The sequence below is a fragment of the Motacilla alba genome, chromosome Z (genome assembly GCF_015832195.1).
Source record: "Motacilla alba alba isolate MOTALB_02 chromosome Z, Motacilla_alba_V1.0_pri, whole genome shotgun sequence".
NCBI lineage: Eukaryota > Metazoa > Chordata > Aves > Passeriformes > Motacillidae > Motacilla > Motacilla alba.
The window spans coordinates 75,665,466-75,689,752 of NC_052046.1; the positions used below are offsets into that span (position 1 = coordinate 75,665,466).

A 24,287-nucleotide genomic window follows, 5' to 3' on the forward strand; every position below is an offset into this window, starting at 1 on the left:
GCCACATTCCAGCAGGACTGAAGCAATCCACGAGTGCCAGCCCCACATGGGGGGATGCTGTAGGGATGCCCAGAACCGTGGGACATCTCCACTCCCCCCCAAGAGCTGGGGCCTGTGCAGCCTGCCTGGTCTGGGTGAGACACTTGGGGCTTGCTTGATCCTCAGCCTTTACCCTTCCAGTGGGAACTCCCACCTCACATTTCAACTGGCCTGCTCCTCAGCTGAGGACAGCGACCATGGATAAAAACAGGACAGGAGGGTGGCCAGAGGGGGTCCCTGGCCAACAGTGGCCATCATGGTGTCAGGATTTATAATTGTATTAAATGGCATGACAGTTGGCCACAATAAATCAGCTTCCCTTCTTTCCAAATCACAGACAATAAAAGGTTTGGCAGTGAAAGTAATTCATCATCATAAAGACTTGAGACGTTCCAGCCTTCAATTTCACTCACATTCTCAATACACCAGAGAGGAGTGTCGTAATTTTAGGGGAGAAGAAAGACGGGGAGAGAAGAAAGGGGGAAATAATTAAAGAAAACATGAAGAAAGACTGGGCAGGAATAATTAGAAAGGTCAGAGAAAGGAGTACATTGAGGACAGCACTTGGGATGATGGGGGCAGAGCTGCTCTGTTCTCTGCAGGGTCTGTATGATGCTGAGCAGAGCTGATGTGCCCCTACCACTCCTATGGGTCCACGGGGAGGAGAGGCTGGGACGGTGTCCTAGAGGGACAGACGAATTTCACAGTCACTGCCCTCTCTCCCAGACCTGTGGTGCCACTGCTGGTCCCTGCTGCCTACAACCTCTCTATGCCACTTAGTTGGGACAGAGGAATGAAGGCGATGACAGAGGCCCTGCCCACAACCAAGGCAGTGCTTTCCCCTCCATGAAGACTGCAAATTCATTCTGTATCCTCTCAGCCGGAGGGACCTCCCCCGAGGCCAGAAGAGCTCAGAGCAGCCACTACAGAAAGGAGCGTTTTGCTGAGGGTCTGCAGGCGGTGTCTTGCAGAGGAAAGCACACAAGTGGCTCTGTGCCCTACAAACCCTTGGTGACATGATGCACAGGAGCAGTGGCTTTCCATCTCTCCAAGGGGTCAAGTACAGGGGATAGGCACTCCTGTCTACCACATTCTGGTCAGGGCAGGGAGGCAGTATCACACAGAGCACCATGGAGCTGCTTTATGCATGTCACAGTTGGGCCCAGTCATATCCTAGTCATATGTTAAGAACTTAAGATAATGTCTCATTAACACCTGAGTTAATATCAAGACTTGAAGGCAGTGAAGTCCCCAGAAGAGATGGATAAAATCTGTCTCCTGAGTAGTGAGGATGCAGCAGTGCATCCCCAAACCTGTTAAGTGAACCCTTACACAATGGACGAGGTGCACCTAGCCATGAGGTGATGGTCCCACCTCTGCATGTCCCCATAAGATGGGATGTGACTTCTGCAGCCTTGTGCATCCTCACAGTGGAAGGCCACGGCAGCTGCACCTCTTTTGGTCATTTGACTGCAGAACAAACACCGGTCTCTCTAGACTGGACAAAGCCGTTGGGATGCTCCAGGGCAGGACGTGGGGATTCATGGAGCACCTCCAGGTGTGGCCTCAGCAGCTGCAGGCGAAGACACACAGAGCAGAAGTGCGCCCTGCTGCCCTGTACCCGGTGTTCCTGCGCCAGGTGTGATGCATGTCCCGTGTGTCCCTGCTGCTGCCCCTGTGCCCTCATTCCTGCAACGACCATCCCCAGTGCAGCCCCACAGGGACAGATGGACAGTGCTCTCCAGACAACTCAGGGGCCAGATGCAGCTTTGTCACCCCGGCTAGGCTGGGCAATGCCCTGGCTCCACAAGATGCACAGCTGGCTGCGATTCAGTGTCTGTACCAGACAGCCTGGCTGTCTCTGCATCAGCATGGGGTGAAGCTGGACCTGGATGCACTTGGAACTGCCTTTGCTGGCTAGCATACACAGCTCAGGCAACAGAGGACACAATTTTCCTGCAGCGTGAACAGCTACCAGACCTGTTCAAGGCTACACCAAGGCCTGGGAACAGCTTGTGTCCATGTGCCATAGAACTATATTAACAAGGACAGAAGGAGCAAAAACAAGGCCTCTGTTTAGCAATGAACTCCTGATTTGCTGACAGTCTTATCCACAGCCTCCAGCATCACCCCACCTCTTAGGGACGCTGGAATTAGTGCAGCTGTAGCAGCACCTGCTGCCTCCCCACCACACCCTTCACTCACTGCGTACTCTTGCAGTCTTGAAGTCCCAGTGGTCAAGGACCACCCTTCCCCCAGGAGGATGCTTACATCTGGGGAGACCACAAGGTCTGGACCCAAAAGTGCCAGAGATGAAGCCAGCTGGGGAGGGGATAACCCACACGTCCTTCTTCAGAAGGACACTGCTGATACATGAGCCCTGTTTAGAAGGTAATGTTAAAAAAAGGTATAATGTCATCGCAGGGCTGCGCTCAAGGATTTCAGATTGTTGTAACGAATGCGCAATGAAAAGAAGTAAAATTCCAGAGGGACCCTAACACTCCTTTCATTCTTCTTGCTGAATTTACTTTTGAGCCACATCTGTGTGAAAATCCCAAGCCAGGTGTCAAGTCTGTGGCAGAACAGGCAGTCCCCATCCCTGCTGATTCTTGTGGGATTTCCACAAGTGATATTCCTCACTGCTGGTAGATGTGCCAATTCCATCAAGCAGCTCAAAGCCAGGCAACTTGTATTTTGATGAAGTGCCAGTGACATTTTTCTTTTTTTCTACTTCATTTTTCTTTTTGCGTATTTTTTATTACAGTTCAACATTTTTAGGAGAAATTATACAAAACCCAAAATTCACACATTTTTTGCCTTAACGTAACATGAAATCACAAAGAAAAAATGGTTCATTGCAAAAAAAAAAAAAACAAAACCAACCAACCAAAACAAACAAAAACCAACAAACAAAATAAAACAAAACAAAACCTCATAGGCTTATAAAATCTCTATTCTTGGCTAACACAGTGTTTTCCAGGGACAGAACTACAGGAAGAGCTCTTTCAAAGAACAGAGAACATATGCAAGAACTTTCCTAAAAAAAAACCACTGCAACATTATTAAAACATGACTTCAAACATTTTACACTTTGCAGTTTTTCTCACTTGAGTCATCTTAAGTTTCATCTAGATTTCTCTCAGATTTCTCCTAGATTAAAGAAATTAAATCATGCTTCCACTTCTAGGGAATGGTAGGAAGGTGCGAGGACACAGCAGACAGCAAGTAGCCTCCTGACATGCTCTCCATTGCTCCAGGGTGCAAAAAGATCCTGAATTGTCTCTTTTATGATTTCCTCGACTCACTTCCCAAAACTACTGGTCTGATAACTCACAGTCAATTCACTGCAAATACATGATCTCCCAGCTGGTCAGGTCTCATTTAAGAATTAATTCCTGTTAATCAAATTAAGGCCACATATCATCAGTGGCAGAATAACAAAACTGTTTAGGTCAGAAGAGCTCTCTAGGGTCACCGAGTCCAGCCATTGCCCAGCAGTGCTGGGGGCACCAACAGCCCATGTCTCCAAGTGCCACCTCCACGTGGCTTGCAAATCTTTCCAGGGATGGCCACTCCACCACTGGGCAGCCTGTGCCAGGGCTGAACAGCCCTTTCACTGCAGATGTTCTCCCAATATCTGGCGTAACCTTCCCCAGCATCTCTTGAGACCGTGTCCTCTTGTCCTGCTCTCGTTCCCTGGGAGCAGAGCTGACTCTGACGGTGCTCCATCCTCCTGTCAGGAGGCTGTGGAGACACAGAGGGTCCCCCCGAGTCTCCTTTTCTCCAGTATGAGCCCCCTAGGCTCCCTCACCACACCTAACAACTCCTGTGCGCCAGACCCTTCCCAGCTCCATTAATAGTCTTGGATACATTCCTCAGTATCTTTCAGAGATCTTCAACAACTGTCATCAAAACAATTTCCTTGTCCTAGAAACACCTTCTGCAGCCTGACTCAGACTGCCACTCGATTTTATTTTTGTGGTGTGCAGAAGCACAGATGTCAATGCATCCTCTACTCTGGAAATACCATTTTGGTGGCTTGCACAGAAACTCTCAAATGTTTTGTTATTGTTGTGGGCCAAAAGAAAAAACAATTAAGGAAGCATTTAAGCTAATTAGAATGCTTTCCTTTCATTTCCTTTATTTTTTTTCTTTTTTTTTTACTTTTTTTTATTATTTCCAAATTGGAGATCTACAACAGATTTCAGCATTTATCTGACAGTGAGAAATTCTACCTGTCAGCTGAACTAGCCATCGTAAAAGCTGCCAGCCAGCGCTGAGCCCCTGAACCCCCAGCTGCCATGGCAGTGGTGGCACGGCTGCATGTGAGCACCCCCAGGACTCAAACACCAGCATGAGACACGGTGCATGCAGCCTGCAGAGCACTTTCCACCCACCAATGAGGAGCTGCTTTGACATCCTTTTTTTTCCAGGGTGCTTCAGACCACTGTGAGCACGAGATGAGGCTGCTCAGCATGTTTGCAGAACAAGCCCCAGGCCCGCCACAATCAGGACCACCACGAAGGCACCAGAACCCTCTTGTCTTAATCCTCCTGCTATAGCTGCTCGATTTAAAATTGCATTTATTATCCGTACCACAGTGGTATTTGGGGCAGGGGGAAACAGATTTAATTAATTAGACATTGCAAAATCCTTAAGTAAAAGATGCTATGTAAATGCAAATTGTTATTATACATGCTTTGCACCAAAATATGTTTACCATAGTTAAATTCAACATTTAAATCCACAGCCAAACTCCCAACAGAGTCAGGCTGTACATCATCAAAAGAGGCAGTTAATAGCCTGGGTCTTAGTGGGGTACAAGTGCCCTCGTTTGCTTTCTCAAATGCACTTCTTCTTTAATAGCAAGATAAGAATTCATAAAAATGGAAAAACTCAACAGTGTCGCAGTTAGACTCTGTCTTCTCATTAAAAATTACACTTTTGTTTTTCAGATTGGCTGCTTTCCACAGGAGTTTATGTGGCCTTTTCTCAAATCTTTAGCATGGCAGATCCTATTGTGAGTGATGAATAGATTATTGGGAAATGCATCTGCACTTTTTCCATTAAATGTAGAAACTAAGCTCTAACTCTTAGCATAACTCTTCACTAGAAACCACCCATCTGCCAACGCTAATCTGCACTTCCAAATGGTCTTCAAAAGTTAAAGTATAATTCTGTGATTATATTCCATGTTTAAACAAGATCAACATTTCCAGGTAGGGACAGGTTATATGACCAAAACCTTTATATAGCCTCAGAAGAAGAGTTTTTATTGTTATTACAACTAGGCAACAAAAACAACAACAACAACAACAAAAACCCACCAAAGCATTTTTCCAGAAGAAAAATGTAGTATTAACAAATCCAAATTTTTCTTTGCTTTCTTCAAAACTGTGCTAATTTGAGGATAGGGAGGGGAGGGGAGAAAAAAAGAGAGAGAGAACGCGTTGTGGAGAAGTTACATTACTCTTATTTCAGAGAGCTGGAACAGGAAGTACAAACTGAAATAACTTTTCACTGAAAAAATGCAGTTTTTTAAAATTTATATCAAAATAACTGAATTCCTTTCAGTCAGCTGGTGAAAGCCCAACTGTAACACTGCTGCTGACTATCAGCTGGATAACAATTCTCCCCCGTATCCTCAGGTGACCTTTCTTTCTCTCTCTGGGGCAGCTCCATCCCACCTATGCAGGTCCAGCTTAAACGAAGCACTGCTCCTTCCCTCAATGGCCATTGGAAAGAAACAGGCACATTCTGATGAGAATCCCTAACCTTATATGCAGAAATTCTTTTGACAAGTGACCTGCAGGCGTTTTCTTCTTTCCACCTGGAGCTCCTGCTAGAGGGATGACCAACCACAGACCTCCTAAATGGTGAGACATCAGCAAAGACAGTCCAGTGCTGTGCCACTGTGAGAATCAAATACACGCAGGTAACCAAGGGGGCCAGAATCCACAGCTAAAGTGTAAAAAGCACATTTATTCCATCACCATGCTGGCACTACAGGGACAAATACACTGCTAGCTTTCTTCTTAGCACAGGCAAGAAGTGTGTGGGCTCTTCCCAGCCTCACATATCAACAGGCCTGTGCCACACTTCACGGCACTGTGAATTTCCTCTGTGCTTTTATGATCTTTGCTTTTACCTCTCTCCCAAGACAGGGAGCTGAAAAATGTCTGAGAGAGGGTCTCCAAGTCTCCATAAACACCTATGCTACCTCTACACATAAATTCTACTTCTTAGAAAAGACAGAGGATAAAGAGCATAATTTATTGTTTTTCCCACAGTTATTCTCCAGACCTTGGCATTTCAACAGATCTTCTTTTTACAACACTTCTGTCCCAGTCGCTCTTAAAATACAAAGTAGCAAATGCTACTTTTTTAATGGAGAAATAGTGTTTCCTAATGAAACCAGGTTTCTCATTGTGGTCAGCAAGATTTGGATTTACACCTGAATTCATGACAATAAACAACCTACAACTGCTGAATCAGCTAGACAGGAGATTCTTAGGTTCATTCTTTTTGACTACACTAATATACAAATTAAAATAAACCCCTTTCTCCCCCAGGAACTGCCGCCAGCAGATTTCACAATGCTTTTCCCATCATTATTGAGGCACATTTTTACTTCCTGCTAATGAACTACTAACCCTGCATCACACTTTTGCACCTCTAAAATAATAGCATTCTTCACTGTAACCATCAGGTGTGCATGAAGGAAAGTTCTGTTTCAATATGAGTTCCTCAAAGGCATCTATTGAGAGCTTTTTTTGCCTCTAAATGTCACATTATTGTTTCAATCGGACACAAAAAGTACCTAGTTGTCTCAGATGCCCATCAAAAATGGTCCATAAAAGGCAGATTTAATACAGCTTGAGACAGAGGAAACAAGTGCTACCTTCAGAAAGCAGAGCTAAGCTTTAGTCTTAAGCACAGCAAAACTAAAAATTAAAGAGAAGTGGAACTTGGAAAGAGCTTGTGACTTTGTTCTGATGTGGGATGAGTACCCAGAATCCAGCCAAGACCTGGCACAGAAAGACAGCCTCTCCTTTTGTGGGCCAAAGGGTTCAGTCTGTGACCACATTCCACCTGACCTATCCACATTAATATTCTAATATTCTAATGTTAAATATTCTACCTGGATGTCCACACCTCACCAACATACTCTTAAGACTGAACCCTTAATTTTTCTTGTGTAACCCTAAGACTCCTAATTTCCAAAGCCATAAAAAGAAATAGGCCAAATTTCAAGATGTTTACAGAACCCAAATGTCCTCTCTTCTGCTTACACTCTCCCAGCCATTACCAGAGGAACACAGCCCTTATAGTCTTCCTCAGAGAGGTTCAGCCAGGTCAGGAATCCCAGGGAAGGAGTTTGAAGGCTAGTATCTTTTCCTGGTCACTAGAAAGCAATAGGAGAAGATGAAATGGCCTTAAATGGCACCAAGGGGGAAGCTTAGGTTGGACATCAGGGAAATTGTCTGCACTGAAACAGGCTGTCCACAGCAGTGATGTCCCTGGAGGGATTTAAATGACATGTAGGCATTTGGAGACATTGCTAATCACAGACTTGGCAGTGCAGGATTAGTGGTTGGACTTGATGATCTTGGAGACCTTTCCCAACCTACATGATTCTCTGACTGAAAAAAGAAAAAGGATACAAAGATGCAAAACCACCACCCCCAAAAATGAAACAATGGAAAGAAAACCTCCATATTTTCCTTCCCTGTTTTGTGGTATCTCTAAAATGTTCCCTTAAAATCATGTACAAAAAGCAAAATAAATTATGAGAAAGCTTCCTTACCCACTTACTCCATTGTAATGCCCAGGCTGGCTCAGGCAGGCCCTCAGAAGGTACCCGTGGCCCTGGTAACATGGACAGCAGGCTGTCCTAGAGCCACCCCGGGCCCAATCCCACCAAAGAAGCAATGACACACAGCTCTACCCAGAAGCATGGAAGCACAGAGCCAACCACAGGAACACAGGGCAGCTGAGACTAGAAAGCAATTCTGGAGGTCACCCAGCCCAGCTAACTTGGCTATGCAAAAAAGTGGGTGTCGAATCCAAACTCAATACCTAAACCCTAGCCTGTGGAATCGGGGGTCTCCCCAGACCCCTCCAGCCAAAGCCTGGTTTCTGGAGCTGCTCAGATGAATCCTCCATCCACAGGCTGAGATTACCACTCTTCTGGAAGTGACCAGCAACCTATTGCCTCTTGTTTTCTTGTTAAAAAAACAAGTCCTTTTGGATTGCATTGAGCTAAGTGCTGAAATACGTTCGTGTTTAATCCTAGCAGGAGCTCAGCCTGGGATTTTAGAGCAGTGACTTCTTTCCTCCTATTGAAGGCATCAGAATTCATGCAGTTCCACCATCTCATGCATAGCTTCAGAAGGGACAAATAATACATTCCATTCAACAAAACCTGGCGAAACAATGGCTCATAAATTGCAGTTACATCATGATGGCACAAAGTAGCATGAAGACGCAGGGAACAGATGAGACTGAGCACTCCCAAGGAAAAACACTTTGAGAGCTAACTGAGCACTGCATGTCACCACAGAACAGTAGAAAGAAATGTCTTTTGGCCTGCTTTTATCCCAGTTTAGCAATTGTATTCCCTAACTACAAAAATGGAACATTATTCCAGGAATATGGATTGCTAAACATATCCCTGTTACCTGCGTTAGCCACAGATCTGTGCCACATAGGAGTAACTAACTGCCTGGCACAACCTACTACAGCTAAGATGTTGGATACATCTACAGTAATGAAAGGGTCAGGCTGATCTCCCCAGGGGTGGAGGAGTCTGTTCTGTGCTCAGTTCAGCTTCACATCTGGGATCACCTATGTCTAGTGGCAGAGTCCAGCAATGCAGGCCAGAGCAGGTAACTGAGATGACAGCCGTTGGGAATGTCTCTCCTTCTCCATCTCTCCAAATGATAGACTGACACTGATCCTACTCTTGTTCTCTTTTTCTCATCTTTTTGATGTGCATACAAAATAGGCAGCAAAGTCCAGGGATTTGGCTCTCCAGAGCCATTGCCTACAAGGCTGACCACAAAAAGAAGCAAGGAACGTAACAGTGCAAGCTGTGGCTGCAAGTTTGAATGCAGAGGATGAGACATAACTTGTCCATACTTGGCAGAGTCCTGGTCTCTCCCTGCATGTGAGGAAGAGCAGGTGAGCTAAGGGTGATAGAGATGTCCCAGCATGGAAGAAGACCAGGCTCCTCTACTCCACCACTTGCTAGACAAAAAGCCCACGGACAGAACTGTGCCCTGTGACACCTCTTTTAATGGAGTGATACAGAGTTCCCATCACACTCCAGTCCAGAAAATGATGCTTCTGTGCCCCTGGGTGAGGTGAGCCTGGTCGGCAGCCACTCCTGGCCCTGTAAGAACATACTGACCTGCTGCAGGACACAGCCAGGCTGCTGCAGGTTCATAAATCCGCTCCCAGCAAAGCACTGGAGAGCCAGATAAAGATATCAGTTTAACGTGGCTTTATCCTCTCAAAGTGACACCAACCATGCTGAAATCAGCAAGTCAAAGCAGGGAAAATGCATCTGCAGGTAATTAGTAACAATCACAGGCTGCTTGGAAACTGCTGACAACAGCAGCAGTGTGCTGGGCCTGTGTCATTGGCTTGTAAAGGGAGAGAGCCCTTACAGGCTGTGCAGTATGAAGTGACTGAGGGGGTTTTTAAAACTTACTATTTAATGTGGCATAAAAACAATGCAAAGAGAGCAAATGATTCTCTAATCAGAGATTTTGCTGGTGATCCACAGCACAACAGAGGTGGTGGATGAAGCAGTACTGAGAGCTGTGACTATATTTCTTATTAGCAGCAAGTACTAGCACGAGTGTCAATGTTTAGGCAATCCTTTAATTTTCAAGATCTGTCCCATTTGTTTGGATCTGCCAGCTGGCTAAGAGAGGGAAATATTACATTTTTCTATGAACAACTGCACAGAGGATCTTTGCCATCTTAAATCTCAACAATGCTTTGCCACCCACACCACAACCTGGTAACAAGAGCAATGAAAAACTGTAATCATAGTTCTGTTCTCAGACACATTTCCAATAACTTATTTTATAATCTTACAGATTTAAGACTGACACCATGAAAGAGACTAAGTTCTTGTCACATATGGCAGCCCAGACTACTTCAGAACTTCTCATAAAAAAGATTAGGCTTGAACAGCAGATATACCTACAGAAAGACACAAGAGTTCCTGGCTTGAACTTGTGGTTTTCATATTTCAAGTTATTTACCCACTTTTCAGGCTTACAATAGGCCCACTCTGTGTTGAAACATCATGCAGTTGTGTCCACAGAGTGCTCCACACACACAACCAGAAGAGTTCTGGTAGAAGAGACGTTTCCCACCACTGCTGCTCTGGATACCATAACTCATTTGACAGTGCTTTAAGAACATACTGACCTTGTTCTCATTACACTGAAGCTGTTACAGAATTGTTTATAATCTGGAATGTCAACACATGAGATCAACCTCAAGGCAATAACACCACCAAACACAGACTTAGGACATTTGCTGGACTTGTATCCAATTCACCCTCACTTCTGCAGTGGAAAACACACTAGCTAGCATACTAAAAGATGTTACCCCCAAGGCTTTCAACTTCATTCTCTAAGTTTGCTCACACACATCACAGGACAGCCTGTATGAAACAAGGGAGAGTGGGAACACTCAAAAAAAGGTGAATGAATTAAAAGCAATGCAACTTCCTGAATCTCAAGAGAAGACCCAGAGGTAAGGCTGGCCATTCCTCCTCCAGTGAGGAGCAGTTCACATTGAAAAGGGTATCATGGATCTGTGAGGCTTGGGCTCTTCTGAACTGAGGAGGGGCAAGGACCAGGAGGTGGTTCTGGCAGGGTAAGGGCCTTACCACTGAAGGGGGGCTGATACAAAGCTGACCTTTCTCCAGGGATTTTTTACCTTATTGATAGCCTATCATCCCCTGCCCATCCCAGCCACAGAGCACCAAACCAATAACTGGATTTTACCACTGCTTTGGTGAGGCCACAGACCACAAAGAAAGCTCTGAGAAGGCAGAATAGGTGGTGTGCTTGCAGACATTTGTTGGAGCTAGCACTCATAACCACTGTTGTGCACCATTTCCCAGCTCCTGATTTTCAGAGGTACCTACCACAGACGAAGGTCCCATGGCAATATGCACCCTATCCTTACAAGGGAAATAGGGTCAATAAATGTGTCTCCTTTTCCAAATTCCCAGTCCCACCAAGGAAACAGGAAAGATGATTTATACTGGGGGAGAAAATAGAGGAATCTGTCCAGAACTACAGTGGGAAATGCACCACCAAGCATACTGTGATGGACATGCCTTGCACATCACAAAGTACAGCTTGCTACTGAATCCTTCCTGCTCCTGACACCTTGCACAGCCCTTTCAGCTCCTCAGGAAGCCTCAGAGCAGGGACATGACTCAGGAATACAGTATGGGCCCAGGTCGTGATGGGGATTTCTGGTGCTTCCAGTGCATGACCAGCACAAAACAATTCCTATGGCGATTAGAAGGAGAATATGAAAGTGTAACAGGCAGACAATTTCCTCCAAAAACATATCAACAGGCATAGGTTTTAGAAGACTCTTGATATGCTCATGTAAATCCACATTTTATGAATGCTGTTGATAGAAAAATCTACACCACTTCCAAATTAAAGATATAAATACCCAGTGTCTTGAAAAATGCATTTTCTTGTAGCTGTCACTCTGGCATATTTGAGACTAATGGCAGGTTTTTTTCTAGAACCTGCTGTTCATAAAGCCCGCCCCATGTTTTTGAGGAGAACTAGCAAGTTTAACATTTGGAACCTTTGCTCAAGTGTAGGTAACATCACAGGAGAACCTCTGTGAAATCCATATGGAACTCTGCAGCATCACCTCTGTAATACATCTTACTCTAACAAATGTGATCAATCAGCTCACAGCACACTAATGAAGTAGCAATGTGAGACATGTAAGAAGTGCTTAAACCAGGGTAAAGAAAGAAGTACCAGCCAAACAGCTTTTGGCTGAACCTCATTTTGGCCAGGTGTAAATCCTGGATGAGCAGTCCCTTGGAAGATGACAGAGGCTGTAGTTAGGTCACTTCAAAGCCTTCCTTTCTCCAGCCTGACAAGTTCCAGCTCTCTCAGCCTTTCCTCACAGCAGAGGGGTTCCAGCCTTCTGATCAAATAGGATGCCTCCTCTGGCCTGGCTGCAGCAGCTCCTCATCCTTCCTGTGCTGGGCCCCAGGGCTGGAGGCAGCTCTGCAGGTGGGGTCTCACCTGAGCAGGGCAGAGGGGCAGAATGTCCCCTGCCCTGCTGCCCACGCTGGGGGGTCAAGCCAGCACAGGGGGTTTCTGGGTGCCAGCACACCTGGGCAGGGCCAGCTCTCACCCACCAGCACCCCGAGTCCTTCTCCCAGGGCTGCTCTCAGTCTGTTTGTCCTCTGCCTGGATCAGTCCTGGGATAGCCCCAACCCAGGTGCAGCATCAGCATCTGGCCTTTTTAAACTTCATGAGATTCCCATGGGCCACTCCTAGGCCTTTTCCAAGTCCCTCTTGGATGGCCCCATCTCTCAGGGGTGTTATGGCACTCTCATCCTGGTGTCACCTGCAAATCTGCTGAGGTGCCCAAGATCCCTCCTCTGTGTCACTGAAGATACTAGATAGCATTGGTTCCAGCACAGACCCCTGATGGACACACATATATCTGTATCAATGCTCATTCCCCTTACATGTTACAAGCCACACACCTCCAGAACTCCCTCTTTCTGTCCATCCGTCCACACCTAGACACCTTTCTTATCTATGAGTCCAACACTCAGGCCACCCAGTCAGAGCCAGACAGATAATGACAGAAGTGTCTCCCATCCCACTTCAAGGTACACGCGTATTTCTTTCACTCTCCAATCTCTTCTGAATCCTCCTAAACTTTGTCAAGGAAAGCTGAAGACTGATACTGTACTGGGTTAAAACAACTTTGTAACAACACTTGTTTTCAAAACTTCTCCTCTGCTAGATGAGATTCTAAGGCATTAAAGACATAGTAATACTTGATAAAAAACAGTATAATCTTCCACTGTAGCTACAAAATAAAGCATTATGTCCAATCTTTGTCAAAACAGAGAAAATCCAATGAAATCTGCACCAATCAGACACAGCAGTACCACACTGAGCTAACATTCCTATGAAACACGGAGCCTTAAATTTTAAAAGCTCTCCTTTTTTCTGACTTGCACAACTAATTTGGGATACAATTTAATAATTAGCTTACCATTTGGCCAATTTCCTTGCAAGCAATGGGATCAGTCCCAAATAAATAGGTGGCCAAAGCATTTATCAGACCCTAGCTGTTCCTTGACTCTTGCTCTACACCTGCTGAATAAATGCAGATGATTTGGCATTTCTTGAAGAAACAGCCCTTGGTTTTCATTTAAATGCTCAACTTTAGTGCACGGGTACAATTAAGAAATGGTATAAAATGAGCTTCCAAAATTCAGGCCATTTTGAACTGTCATAAAAACTTTATCCCATCAAACATACCAGGGGGCATTTATGAAAAAATAGCTCCAAAGCCCAAAAGCAGAGGCAAGCATTCTGCTTTTTCAGTGATGTGGTGGTATGAAAGATGTACTTTTGGGGTGGAGGGGCACATCCTCTCCTAAACAAGAGGGTCGGAGGCTCCATCTGTCAGCTACAAACATACACAGACAATTTACACAAGCCATTCAGCTCTCTTTCAAGAAGAGCTCCTATGAAATCACATTCAAAAAGAGACTTTTTGAGCAAATTACTCCACATATGACACAATTCTTCCACAAAGGACTTCATCATGCAATATGAAGGTACAGACAATTCACACTACTTACCAGTGTTTGAAAATCATTTACCTGTGACAATAGGATAGGACTGAGGCCCAGGAACACTTGCTCCCAAATCTGCAGAAGTAGGGCTGGTTATATTGGCCTTCATGTCATCCAATCCACCAGCTAGTGAGGCCATGGCTGAGTATTCAGTTGCCTGGAAAAAGAAACAAAAGACATTTTAGTGGAAATAAATTTACTAATCAAGAGCTTTTTTTTTTGCCTGTGCCAACAGAGAGTAGATGCAATACAGAACTCAAAAATCCTTTGTTCAGCCAGTGTTAAAGGCAGTGCCCATTTACACTGGGCTTTTCAACATACAACCTGTTCAATAAGTGGGTCTGTGCTTATCACCAGTGCTCTCAGAGAACACCAGAACAGGTTTTCTTTATAAGACCAAAGCCAAATTCATTAGTATGTAACAAAGCTTTCCTGAAAGAGGAAAATTTGTAGATTACCTGCCAAGTGCAAGCTACTTTCTTGTTAGGAAAATGTTCATGCCTCTTAACCTCCACACTCTCCACATTTCAGTGTTGGCACTTGAGGGGACATGTACTAATGAGAAGGTGGGAAACAGGCTTTCCGTTCCCCTTTTCTTGGGAATGTTGCATTTCTTCATCATTTCACAGGGAAGAAAAGGCATGTATAAACAAAGAGTTTGCCTAATGGAAGCATTTGTAGGTAACTGTTTCTAAATCCAAGTTATTTAGAAATAAATCACCTGACTGTAATAGGAACACTGTGCCATTTCCAAATAATTTCCTAATCTCATTACCTGAAAGGGGCTATGGTAAGCAAGCACACATATCAGAAATCAGAGTGTTTGTGTTCCATAACCCTCTTTAAGTCCCCATTGCTACAGCATTCTACAGCCAATGAGGCCAATGCATGTATCTAAAGGATGTATACTTATATGGCACAAAGCTTATCTTCATTTGCCCTTTTTCAATGATTTCTTATTGTCAGGATCTGGGATTGTCAGATTGCCACAAATCTGGGAAGTTTGCTTTCAAAGTTCTCTGTTTCCTGCTATCTGTCCTTTAAGTTTTAATCCCTTATTTGTGAGACAGCAGTCATGCCATATCAACTAGAGATTGACTTCAAGTAAAGAACTACAATGGGAACAGGCAAATTGAAGAGCAGCCACTGTGATGCCAATCTCTAATGAATTCCTGAAGATTGAATCAATGCAGAAGCCGTGCAGAGATGAAGAAATGCAGATGAACCCAGGATCACATGGAGGTTTTTTGGAGCAACCAAAACAGAACTCAGAAATACACAGAATCCCAGACAGGTTTGGATTGGAAGGTACCTTAAAGACCAGCTTATTATATATGGCCCCTACAATGGGCAGGTTTACTTTCCACTAGACCAGGTTGTTCAAGGCCCCATCCAACTGGGCCTTGAACAGCTCCAGGGATGTGACATCAAAACAAGTTTGTTTGGTTTTGTTTTTTTTGTTTTTTTTTTTTTTAGGAAACAAAAGCTGATCTGACTGAATACATCCTCATCCTTCCTGCAAGTTTCTCTGACAACCCAGCACATAATCTGGTGCTTGCCACTAGCTCAGTACTTTAGCCAGGAGTACATGCTGGTGTCTCTGTAGCTCAGGTCCCACTCAGGCAGAAGGTAATTTACATGGACAATCTGGTATTAACAGTTCTGTGTAATAAACATGTTTTCTCTGCAGACACCATTTGCATGAGGTAGGAGTACAGCCTGTTACCTTGAAGGATCCCCCATACAAACCTCTTGCAGACGAGCATGCAAAATACATTTTACCAGGGACTATCTGCTGGCCACTCTTGTCCTGCACCCAGCCCATGCATCAGAGTCCTCTGACTTGTCTCCTAGCATCCTACATAACCTTTGCATTCAAGTTGTACTGTTCCTCAGTTCTTCCAGCTCATGCCTCCTCCAACACCCTCTGTGTGCTTCACTGTGCCTCACTTTTGCCTTGCCATCATTCACCGAGGTGTTTTTGTCTACCACCACTGCTCCAAAGACAGCCACACCTCTGACTCATGCCCACTGTGCTCCTGGGAGAGGACAGCCCTGGGAACCTCCCTCCTCTGCAGAGCGTGCTGATAATGGTCCCAGCCTTCCTCCTTCCTAGAAGTGTAATCAAAGCTCCTTCTTCTCATTCGGCATGACACCACAATGCATTTCTCAGCCTTCCCACACCATGCCATGTTTTCCTGAGTCTCCAGCCCCACCTCTCCCCTCTGCAGGGTACATGCACATACAGAGGCACGGCTAGATTTTTTTCTTTCCCCAAAACCCTAATCTGGCAAAACATCAGAGAAATAATAGCCCTGCAGAGATACCCCAAGCAGCTGGTGATGCACAGGCATGGATGGGCTGGCAGCACAGCAGAGGAAAAATCTGTCCTTGTGTGCTGCTCTTCGGAATTTCTGGTATCTCTGGAAGAGCACACACAAATCCCTGGGGAGGGATGCCTGAATGCACCCATGTTGCTCTATGAAAGCCATAAGCACACCATGTGAAGACTAGAAAATCTCTTTGGATCCTCCCATGAGGAAGATCCACCCCTCCCAACAGGCAGAGAGTGAATGTGGTTTCCCAGTCACAAAGTGAGAGGTGCACACCTGCAGTTTGGGAGGAAGCATCTGGCTGGAATGGGACCCTTGCCACGGGCTGGGTCACATGAGAGGACTGAGGAAGGAGGCGCACATCCCAAACTACAAACCCAACTGCAACCAGCCTAAGCCCTCAACTGCAATTCTCAGACACAGGAATGCATAACTCCATAGCTTGCTTCCCTTCAGGAGTCCAAGGAACTTACCCAGAAAGAAACGGGACCTGTCTTTTAACTGTAATGACCTGGAAGCACCATGCAAACGAGCCATGAGAGCCCTCTGAGCTGGAGAAACTGACCATTTCTAGTGTCAAGCAAGCAGCAACCAGAGTGTAGCATAACCTGGCAGGGGTCACAACAGAGGCAGCCTGTGCTCTTCCACGTCACTGCACCATAGTGAGCTGGCACAACATACAGTGGCACAGTCCCGAACCATGCAACAGCATCTGCAGGAGGGACTGGAGGCACTACGGTTGCTCAGCACAGTGTGGATGGAGAGCCCATAGACAAGCAGCACTGTGGTAGGAATGAGCTGAAGATGTGCAAAATGGAGATTTGGGATCCTGCCCTGCTTTTGGTCCCAATAACTTCCGGCAGATGGGAGCTGCATGTCTTTTGCCATGGCTCAGCAACTTTTCCCAGAGGTAAGAATAGCAGGATTTTAAGGGATTTTCCAATTTTAAGGGATCTCCCAGATACTTTGCTGTGTCCAGATCCCTTCTTGGAACCACCATCAGCTGAACACTAGCAGCCACATGGAGCAAGCACTGACCACTGCTTCCAGCACTGAGGCAGAAGTGCAGGCTGAGGGCAGCCCTTCTGATTGCTGACTCCCCTCTCATCATGCATTCCCAGTGGAGGAGCAACCCCATCACATCACATCCACCTCTGCAGTTACATTTGCACTGCAAAGCAGCGGGGTCAGGGCCAGCACTGGGCTGGCAGAGTGGCAGTGACCAGCATTTGCCTGTGGGCAGAAAAGGAAGCATAGTGCTGCCAACAGCAAGGCGCTGCAGAGAGGTGATGGTCAGCAGAGGCATCTTCTGGCCCCAAGGAGGGGGCATCGGGAGTGCTGAGCAAAGAGCCTTCACCCTAAAACCACACCATGGGTACTGTCTGCAGCTCTCCTCACTCCCACGGAGGGGCCAGGAGACTCTAGAACCCCCTGAAAAAGCAGAAACCTCTCTTACACTGTGAGGTCACAGTGTTTGGTGTTGAACCACTCATGAGGGGTACAGTGGTGTCCTCTCTTTCCCTTCCCCAAGCAGATCTCTTCCTTCCAAGCACCCCATCTGGAGAGGAAAGGAAACCCAGGAGAAGGCAGCACTCATGGAGCAGGCCCTCACCCCACGGACTCACTGAGACCCTTCTGCTGAACCCTTCTGCTGACCCTTCCCAAGAGCTTCTCCAGCTGACTGGGGTGGGAGCAGCAGAAGGGATCTCAGATTTGGCTCCCGCACTGGTGAGCTCACACTGCTGCTGGCGAGAAGCAGCCCAGAATGACTGTCATGGCCAGGGGTCCCTCCTTGTGCAGCCAGGAAGCCTGACCTTCTGCTTGGTAGGTGAAAAAGCAAGAGACGGGTGTTCATTACCCTAGAAATTACCTGAAAAATGACTGCCTGCGGTTGTACCACGCACTGTCTCATCAGCATGGAGCACCACTGCCATAGCATGGAGGAGAGAAAACACAGACATGTGAAACGAGGTATATATAAAAGAGAGACTGAGAAGGACAAACTGAAAGGAGGGGCAAGACCAGATCTTGTGTGCTCCCCTGCCCTATCCTACTCTGCTCTGGCTCGGCTCTGGCAGATGGAGCTGGGGGAGTGGCTGCAGTGGTGAGGAGAGGAGTGATCTCTGTGTGCCTATTAGCAGCAGCACAAGTCCTCTTGCAGCATAGGGTCTGCACAGTCCCTCCCCATCAGACACCTCTGCAAAGTGCAAACAGGAAGGAATCTGCTCTAAGTAAAGTTTTCAATCTACCTCCATTACAAAAGCTTTATTTCTAACTATTAATCCCTTGGAGTGGTTATTGTGATAGGCAAGTGGTAAGAAAAAGGGCACAGGAGGCTTTCATAACTGTTTTCAAACCTGCTGCACTACAGTAAAGCAGAGAGGCAGATCACAACCAGCTTCACCCGGCACCTTTTCTGGTGAAGATGCCTGAGTGTAACACACCGAAAAGTCAACCTACCCTATGGGTACAGAGATTGTCTCTTTGATATTTACCTGGGATTTTATCTTAAAGTGTCAGGAAAAGATAGACACACATCAGGGAACAAGGCCGCTCCCTGAAACAACATGTTTTTTAGGTACCCGTGTGGGAATCCCAGGGAACTACGAGGCTGGAATGAGCCCTACAGCAGTGCTGTGACCCATAAGGTGTGAGACAAATGTATCCTCTTTTCACCTCACCCCTTTTGTGGGGCACAGACCTCACAACAGAGAAGAGCTGTCTGCTGCACAGGGCAAATGGCCATTAAAATGAGCCAGCTGGGGTCCACTGGGACTTGCACATGTTGCTTTTTGCATCTGCTATATATTCCAAATCAGAACACCAGGCAGGCATGAAATAATACCTTCTGTGTTCTCCTGCCACTGGCACAGCTGCCCCCAGGCCACGCTGCTGCTCAGGATGCAGCAGCAGCAGCAGCAGCAGCAGCAGCAGCAGCTCAACAGGAGCTGAGACCATCAGTGCAAGGTGCCAGCTTGGGCCTTCAGGGCTTAGTCTGCCTCCTCACTGACCATGTGCTCTGCCTTCCTTCCTGACAGAGATGGTGCGTCAAGAGCCTTCATTGCCAAAGTCAACCCTGAGGTCCCTGAAAGGCACAGTGTTGTCCCCCAGATCACATCCACCGCATGCCCTGGTCATCCCTGATGGCAGCAGCAAGCCAGACCTCACACCAAATATCTCCAAGTTATCACATCTTAATATTTTTAATTAATTAATAAATAGAGGCAAAAGTGGCACACACCAGGCAGGCTGTCCACAGAAACCCACACAGAGGCCTGACAAAGGGAAAAAATTTGTAATGTTAGATATGGTTCGAAGAGTTTAATCCAAAGCAGCTGTAATTAATCTCTGCAGGCTTTCAGAAACCCAGCAGCGCTTGAAGCTGCAGGCACCACTGCTGTTCCACCTGGAATTTCATGGGAATGGAAAATCCAGCCTAATGCCCTCCTACTCAGCCACCCTAGATATGGGTGGGAAAGGCTCCTGGAAACCTATACATCAAAGTCTCACCAGTGCTGCCTGTCAACCACCACGCCATTTAATAATTTCCATGGTATTCCCTGCATTGGGCACTGCTGACACCAAACCCAATCCTACTTTGGAACAAACGTTATTTACACATCTAACTGGGACTGAACCCTCATTTCTCTTTGTTTTCAGCCACGTTGAGTTCATTGCTGTCTCACAGAATGTGGAAGTTTGGTTTCAGTGGTACAACCTTTTTCCCTAAGTTTAAACTGGGTATTTCTGAACCTCCCTTTCACAATACATATATGTTTATAAAAAGTTAACAGCTGTGCTTCATTTTAGCCCAAATCCAATTAGGATTGTACACATCCCCAGACATTCCTTTGAAGGCAGAGAGAATTAGCTTGTGCACCCTGCCATGAACACATTTACCCTCATACTTCAAAATAACTGACCTGTTTTTGACCCAATCTTCACATTATCTGCATAAGGGAAACGATATACTACATTTTACATTTCCACAGTACAATTCATAAGCGGGTGCAGATATTCTCAGATTTTCCAAAGGGACGCCCAAATCCAATCTAAATGCCAAGAATTTACCTGTTGTTTTTCTTTTATACATATAAATAGCTGCATTTCCATTCACTCTTTGTTTCTCATTTTCATTTTGTTCTAATATCTGCATGTAAATGTCTGAAAATAGCATCTGTAATTGAAGATTATGAAGTATAGCCAGCTCCTGACAGGCTGCTAAGGAAGATGGATTATCCTCATTTTTCTGTAAATTTTGTCAATTTTGGAATTCATAAGCTATCAACACTGATCAAAATGTGACTGCACAGCTGTGTCAAAGCGGACAGCGCAGCACCGGCGCAGCTCCGAGGACAGCTCTCCCCAGCCACTCAGCCAGGGGCACACACTGCAGGAATCCTTCCCGGCTGCCTGCAGTGTCTACATCCCAATCACACTGCCCCCTCCACCCCTGGAAAAGAAAAAAAAAATCAAATAAATAAGTAAATTGAAAGTACGCAAATTCTCTGGTGCACCAATTCAGATCACAAAGCACAATTTATTGCGTGTTCTCTCTTTTTATTTATCCCTAAGTAGTAAACACGATTTCCATTCAGGGGGTTCGTTATGTTCCACTCCTACCAGACAATCACAGCACACTTGAGGCAATTGTTTAGCCTCTTCCTCTCAATTTTCCCATTACTGGGAGTAAGTACTGTTGGGACTCTTTAATAGCCCGACTGCAGCCCATATCAATAACAGATGAGGTTTAATCGTCCAACACAAAAATTATTTAGGCTCAGTAAGGACATTCAATGTCATTTGCATAATGGCATTTCTATCCTGAGCACCTAACCCATCGTGCATAAACAAGACCCTGGGACCATAAATAATAATAAATCATGACGTCCATGCTCCTCTTGCTATAATAGGAGCCTCTGTATGTGGAAATTATTTCAGCAGGAAACGGGCACTATAATTTTAAAGACATGTGGCACTGCACAGGCCAGTAAATCACACCCGTGCGCACAGTCACGCACACACACGTGCCAGTGAGGCTGCCCACAGTGAACAGCAAAACCCCATTGAGCAGCAGCACAGAACACTGCTCATGCTGGCTGCTGGATATGTTTTTAATATTGTTTCTTGGTCAGAGGTAGCAGGCTAAACAAAAGCAACGCCTGAGTAGTGTGTGCGGTGCCTGGGCACGTGCTCGATGGACCTGTCATTCTGCCAATTCCCTGCTGGGCAATCCCTCATGCCTGCTGTCCTTGGATCTCTGGGAAAGTCTGATGGGAAGAGAGCAGAGACCTGCAGATGCTTACATGGGTGTTTTCCAAGCAAGCCCTCCATGGGCCATTGCAGTCCCCAATGCCCAGCAGGGGCAGAAATCGCCAGTGGGCTCTCTCAGAATCATGAATCATTGAGAATGAAACACCCTCTAAGATCACTGAGTCCAACTGTCAACACTGCCAAGGCCGCCACTAAACTATGTCCCCAAGAGCCATAAACTTCCTTTGGTTTCCAAAATGAAGCCTCCACTGAAAACCATGTAAGGCCAGCCCAAGAGTGGTAAGTGGACACAATGAGTTGAGGAGGCTTTCCAGATTTCAGCCTCACCTGGCCACTAACAAGCACCTGGATGAACAGAAACATCAGCACCGCCACAGTGGCAAAGCTGACCTCTGTTTCTGCCAGGATTTACTACTTTCAACATCACACATTTATCCTCAACAACTCTAGCACCTCTCTGTATGACACAAAAAATTGCTGAGTCTCCTGCAGGACACAAAACAATAGGATGACCCAAGCCTCCACCCACCCACCCATCAGCACTGCCCAGTCCTGCACAGGCTCTTCCTTTCTGCCTCCATGCCAGAGCCTCCCCGTTCAGTTTACAGAGAAAAGAAGAAACTTCAAAACAGATTTTGTAGAAGCCTGCTCCCAGTTTCAGTGTTGCAACACCAATGCCTGCAATTGCCCCAACCCCCTGCAATCTCTTCTCTCCAGTCCTCCTCTCTCCAGCCTTCCTCCTCCTCCCACAGCAGCCCTCTCTTGCTTTCCCCACACACTTACATGAGGCGTTTCTCGTCTTCCCCCCTTTCCTGCCCTCTCACCCCAGCACCAACTGAATTTTTTCAGCAGCCTCCACCATCCCATGTGCAAGGCTAAAAAGGAGGCAGCCAATCAAAGCAAAGCATGAGACACACAACTGAAATAGGAGTAGCACAGCCCACCCTGGTGGAAAAGCAGATTACCTTTTGTAAACCCAGTACAAAATTTAGGCTTTTATGCCTCTAATTGCTACAAGATATTGTTAAAAAATGCTGTTTCTCAGGACAGGAACTGGACACTTTCCCTCTCAGCCTCATTAACATTTTCAGCCAGAGGAGGAGGGAAAAGGTACAATCCTCAGTCATGGTGGCCCCTCTACTTCCACTGAAGCACTAAGCATGACTGTGCAGAGAAGAAAACACAACCCTCAGCACAGCCAATTATTTCCTTATGGAGAAATACGAATCAGGAATGTGAATGCACTCTGAGAATGCATGAGGCTAGCACCAATATTGCCAGATCTTCAATCCATCCCACCGATGGCTCTTGACACTTGAGAACTCTTGCACAAATTTTCAAGAACAGTTGGTATTTGTGTAATGCTTGCACGTGAACTACTCAAATGTGTTTCACAAATGCCATCTGAGAACCCTGTCATAGCATTTTTTGTATCGTATTAAGCATTGTACACAATAAACTGGTCTCAAAGTGGTGATTACCAAAGCAGCAGATTACCAGGGTCCCAGCCTCACAGGCAGCCAAAGCCCCTGCAGCCATTGGACCTACAGAGGCACCAAACCTTCACATGGGAGAAAGCCAACAGAGAAAGCCAGTTTGCTGTTTTGTGGCACGTCACAAAGTCCAAACTCAACAAATCCACATCAACTCATGAACCCCTGTACTTCAAAGCCAAACACCAAGCCAACACACATTCTTCATTCTCCAAAAGACTTTTGCTTTTCTTGTCGGTGCCCTTGGAGCCTCATCATCCTGTGGAGGTCAGGAGCCTTCTGCCTTCCGTTTCTGGGGGGTAAACTTTCCCTACAATGCTGATTTCCCCATCAAATCCCCAATATAGAACTGATCTCATTTTTTAAAAAAGTGTCGTGGTTTGAGAGGAAATGAGTTTTTGGGAGGTGGTAGTGGTCAAACCAATAGGTGCCCAGATGTGGATATTGGCACCTGGTTTGACCATTGAGGATATGGATCCGCCTCTGAGAACACAGGGGTTAAAAGCGAGAGCTCCCAGGGGATCTTCCCCTCTCTCTTGGTTCCGGTGGATGGAAGAGTTCAGACCTCCCCTGCCCAGCTTCGGGCTGGGTGGGGGAGGGGAAAAGGCCACGCGGCCGAGGGAGGTAGGCCGGAGCCATGGGCCGGAGACGGGAGGTGATGGCTTGGATAAGAGTGAGTTCCCCACAGAGACGGAGGGGTGGAGGAACTCAGAGAAGCAGCGGGCAGCCCCCCCTCCTCGGGAGAGAGAGAGTGAGAGAGAGGTGCCAGTGCTATCTTGAACTTGATAGCACCGGCCGGGCCGAGGAAGAGAAGTGGGGGGGGCAATGGGAAGCGTGCCCAATGAAGAGTGTGTAGCAGTGTGGGAGTTCAAGCTGAGCAGAGGCTGTGATTTTAACCCTTCTGCGGAAGGTGGAAACCTGGCAAATGCTGATCCTCCAGGAGTCGAAGGAGGAGAGAGACGGATGAGAGGAAATATAAAGGGTGAGAGAGCGGTGCAAGTGAAGAACGACGGAGAGAAGCTGAGGAAATCCTAGGTGGAGGAGATGATAGAGTGGCTTTTGGCTGGACTTTTTCTTGTATAGCCATGAGCAGAATCTTTCCTGTAATACAGAGACTGCATTTTAGGGGGAGGCGGTGCCAAAGAAGTGATGGTGAGACCCCTCGGCCCCAGGGGGTGAAATACTGGGGGGGACTGGTGTCCCGAACAGGAGGAGGCGGTGCCAAAGGAGTGATGGTGAGACCCCTCGGCCCCA

General features: G+C 46.4%; 1 protein-coding gene across 2 annotated transcripts in view; it reads right to left on the minus strand.

The window, feature by feature from the left end:
* Positions 1-24,287, minus strand: part of PAX5 (paired box 5) — a 128,162-nt gene that overhangs the window by 51,240 nt on the left and 52,635 nt on the right. The window contains exons 5-6 of one of the 2 annotated variants that reach the window (XM_038124857.1): positions 18,137-18,193; positions 13,961-14,090 (exon numbers count right to left, since the gene is read on the minus strand). In XM_038124857.1, the coding sequence (XP_037980785.1) occupies positions 13,961-14,090; positions 18,137-18,193 (187 nt within the window). The remainder of the gene's footprint in view (positions 1-13,960; positions 14,091-18,136; positions 18,194-24,287) is intronic. The other variant, XM_038124858.1, reaches the window with a different exon arrangement.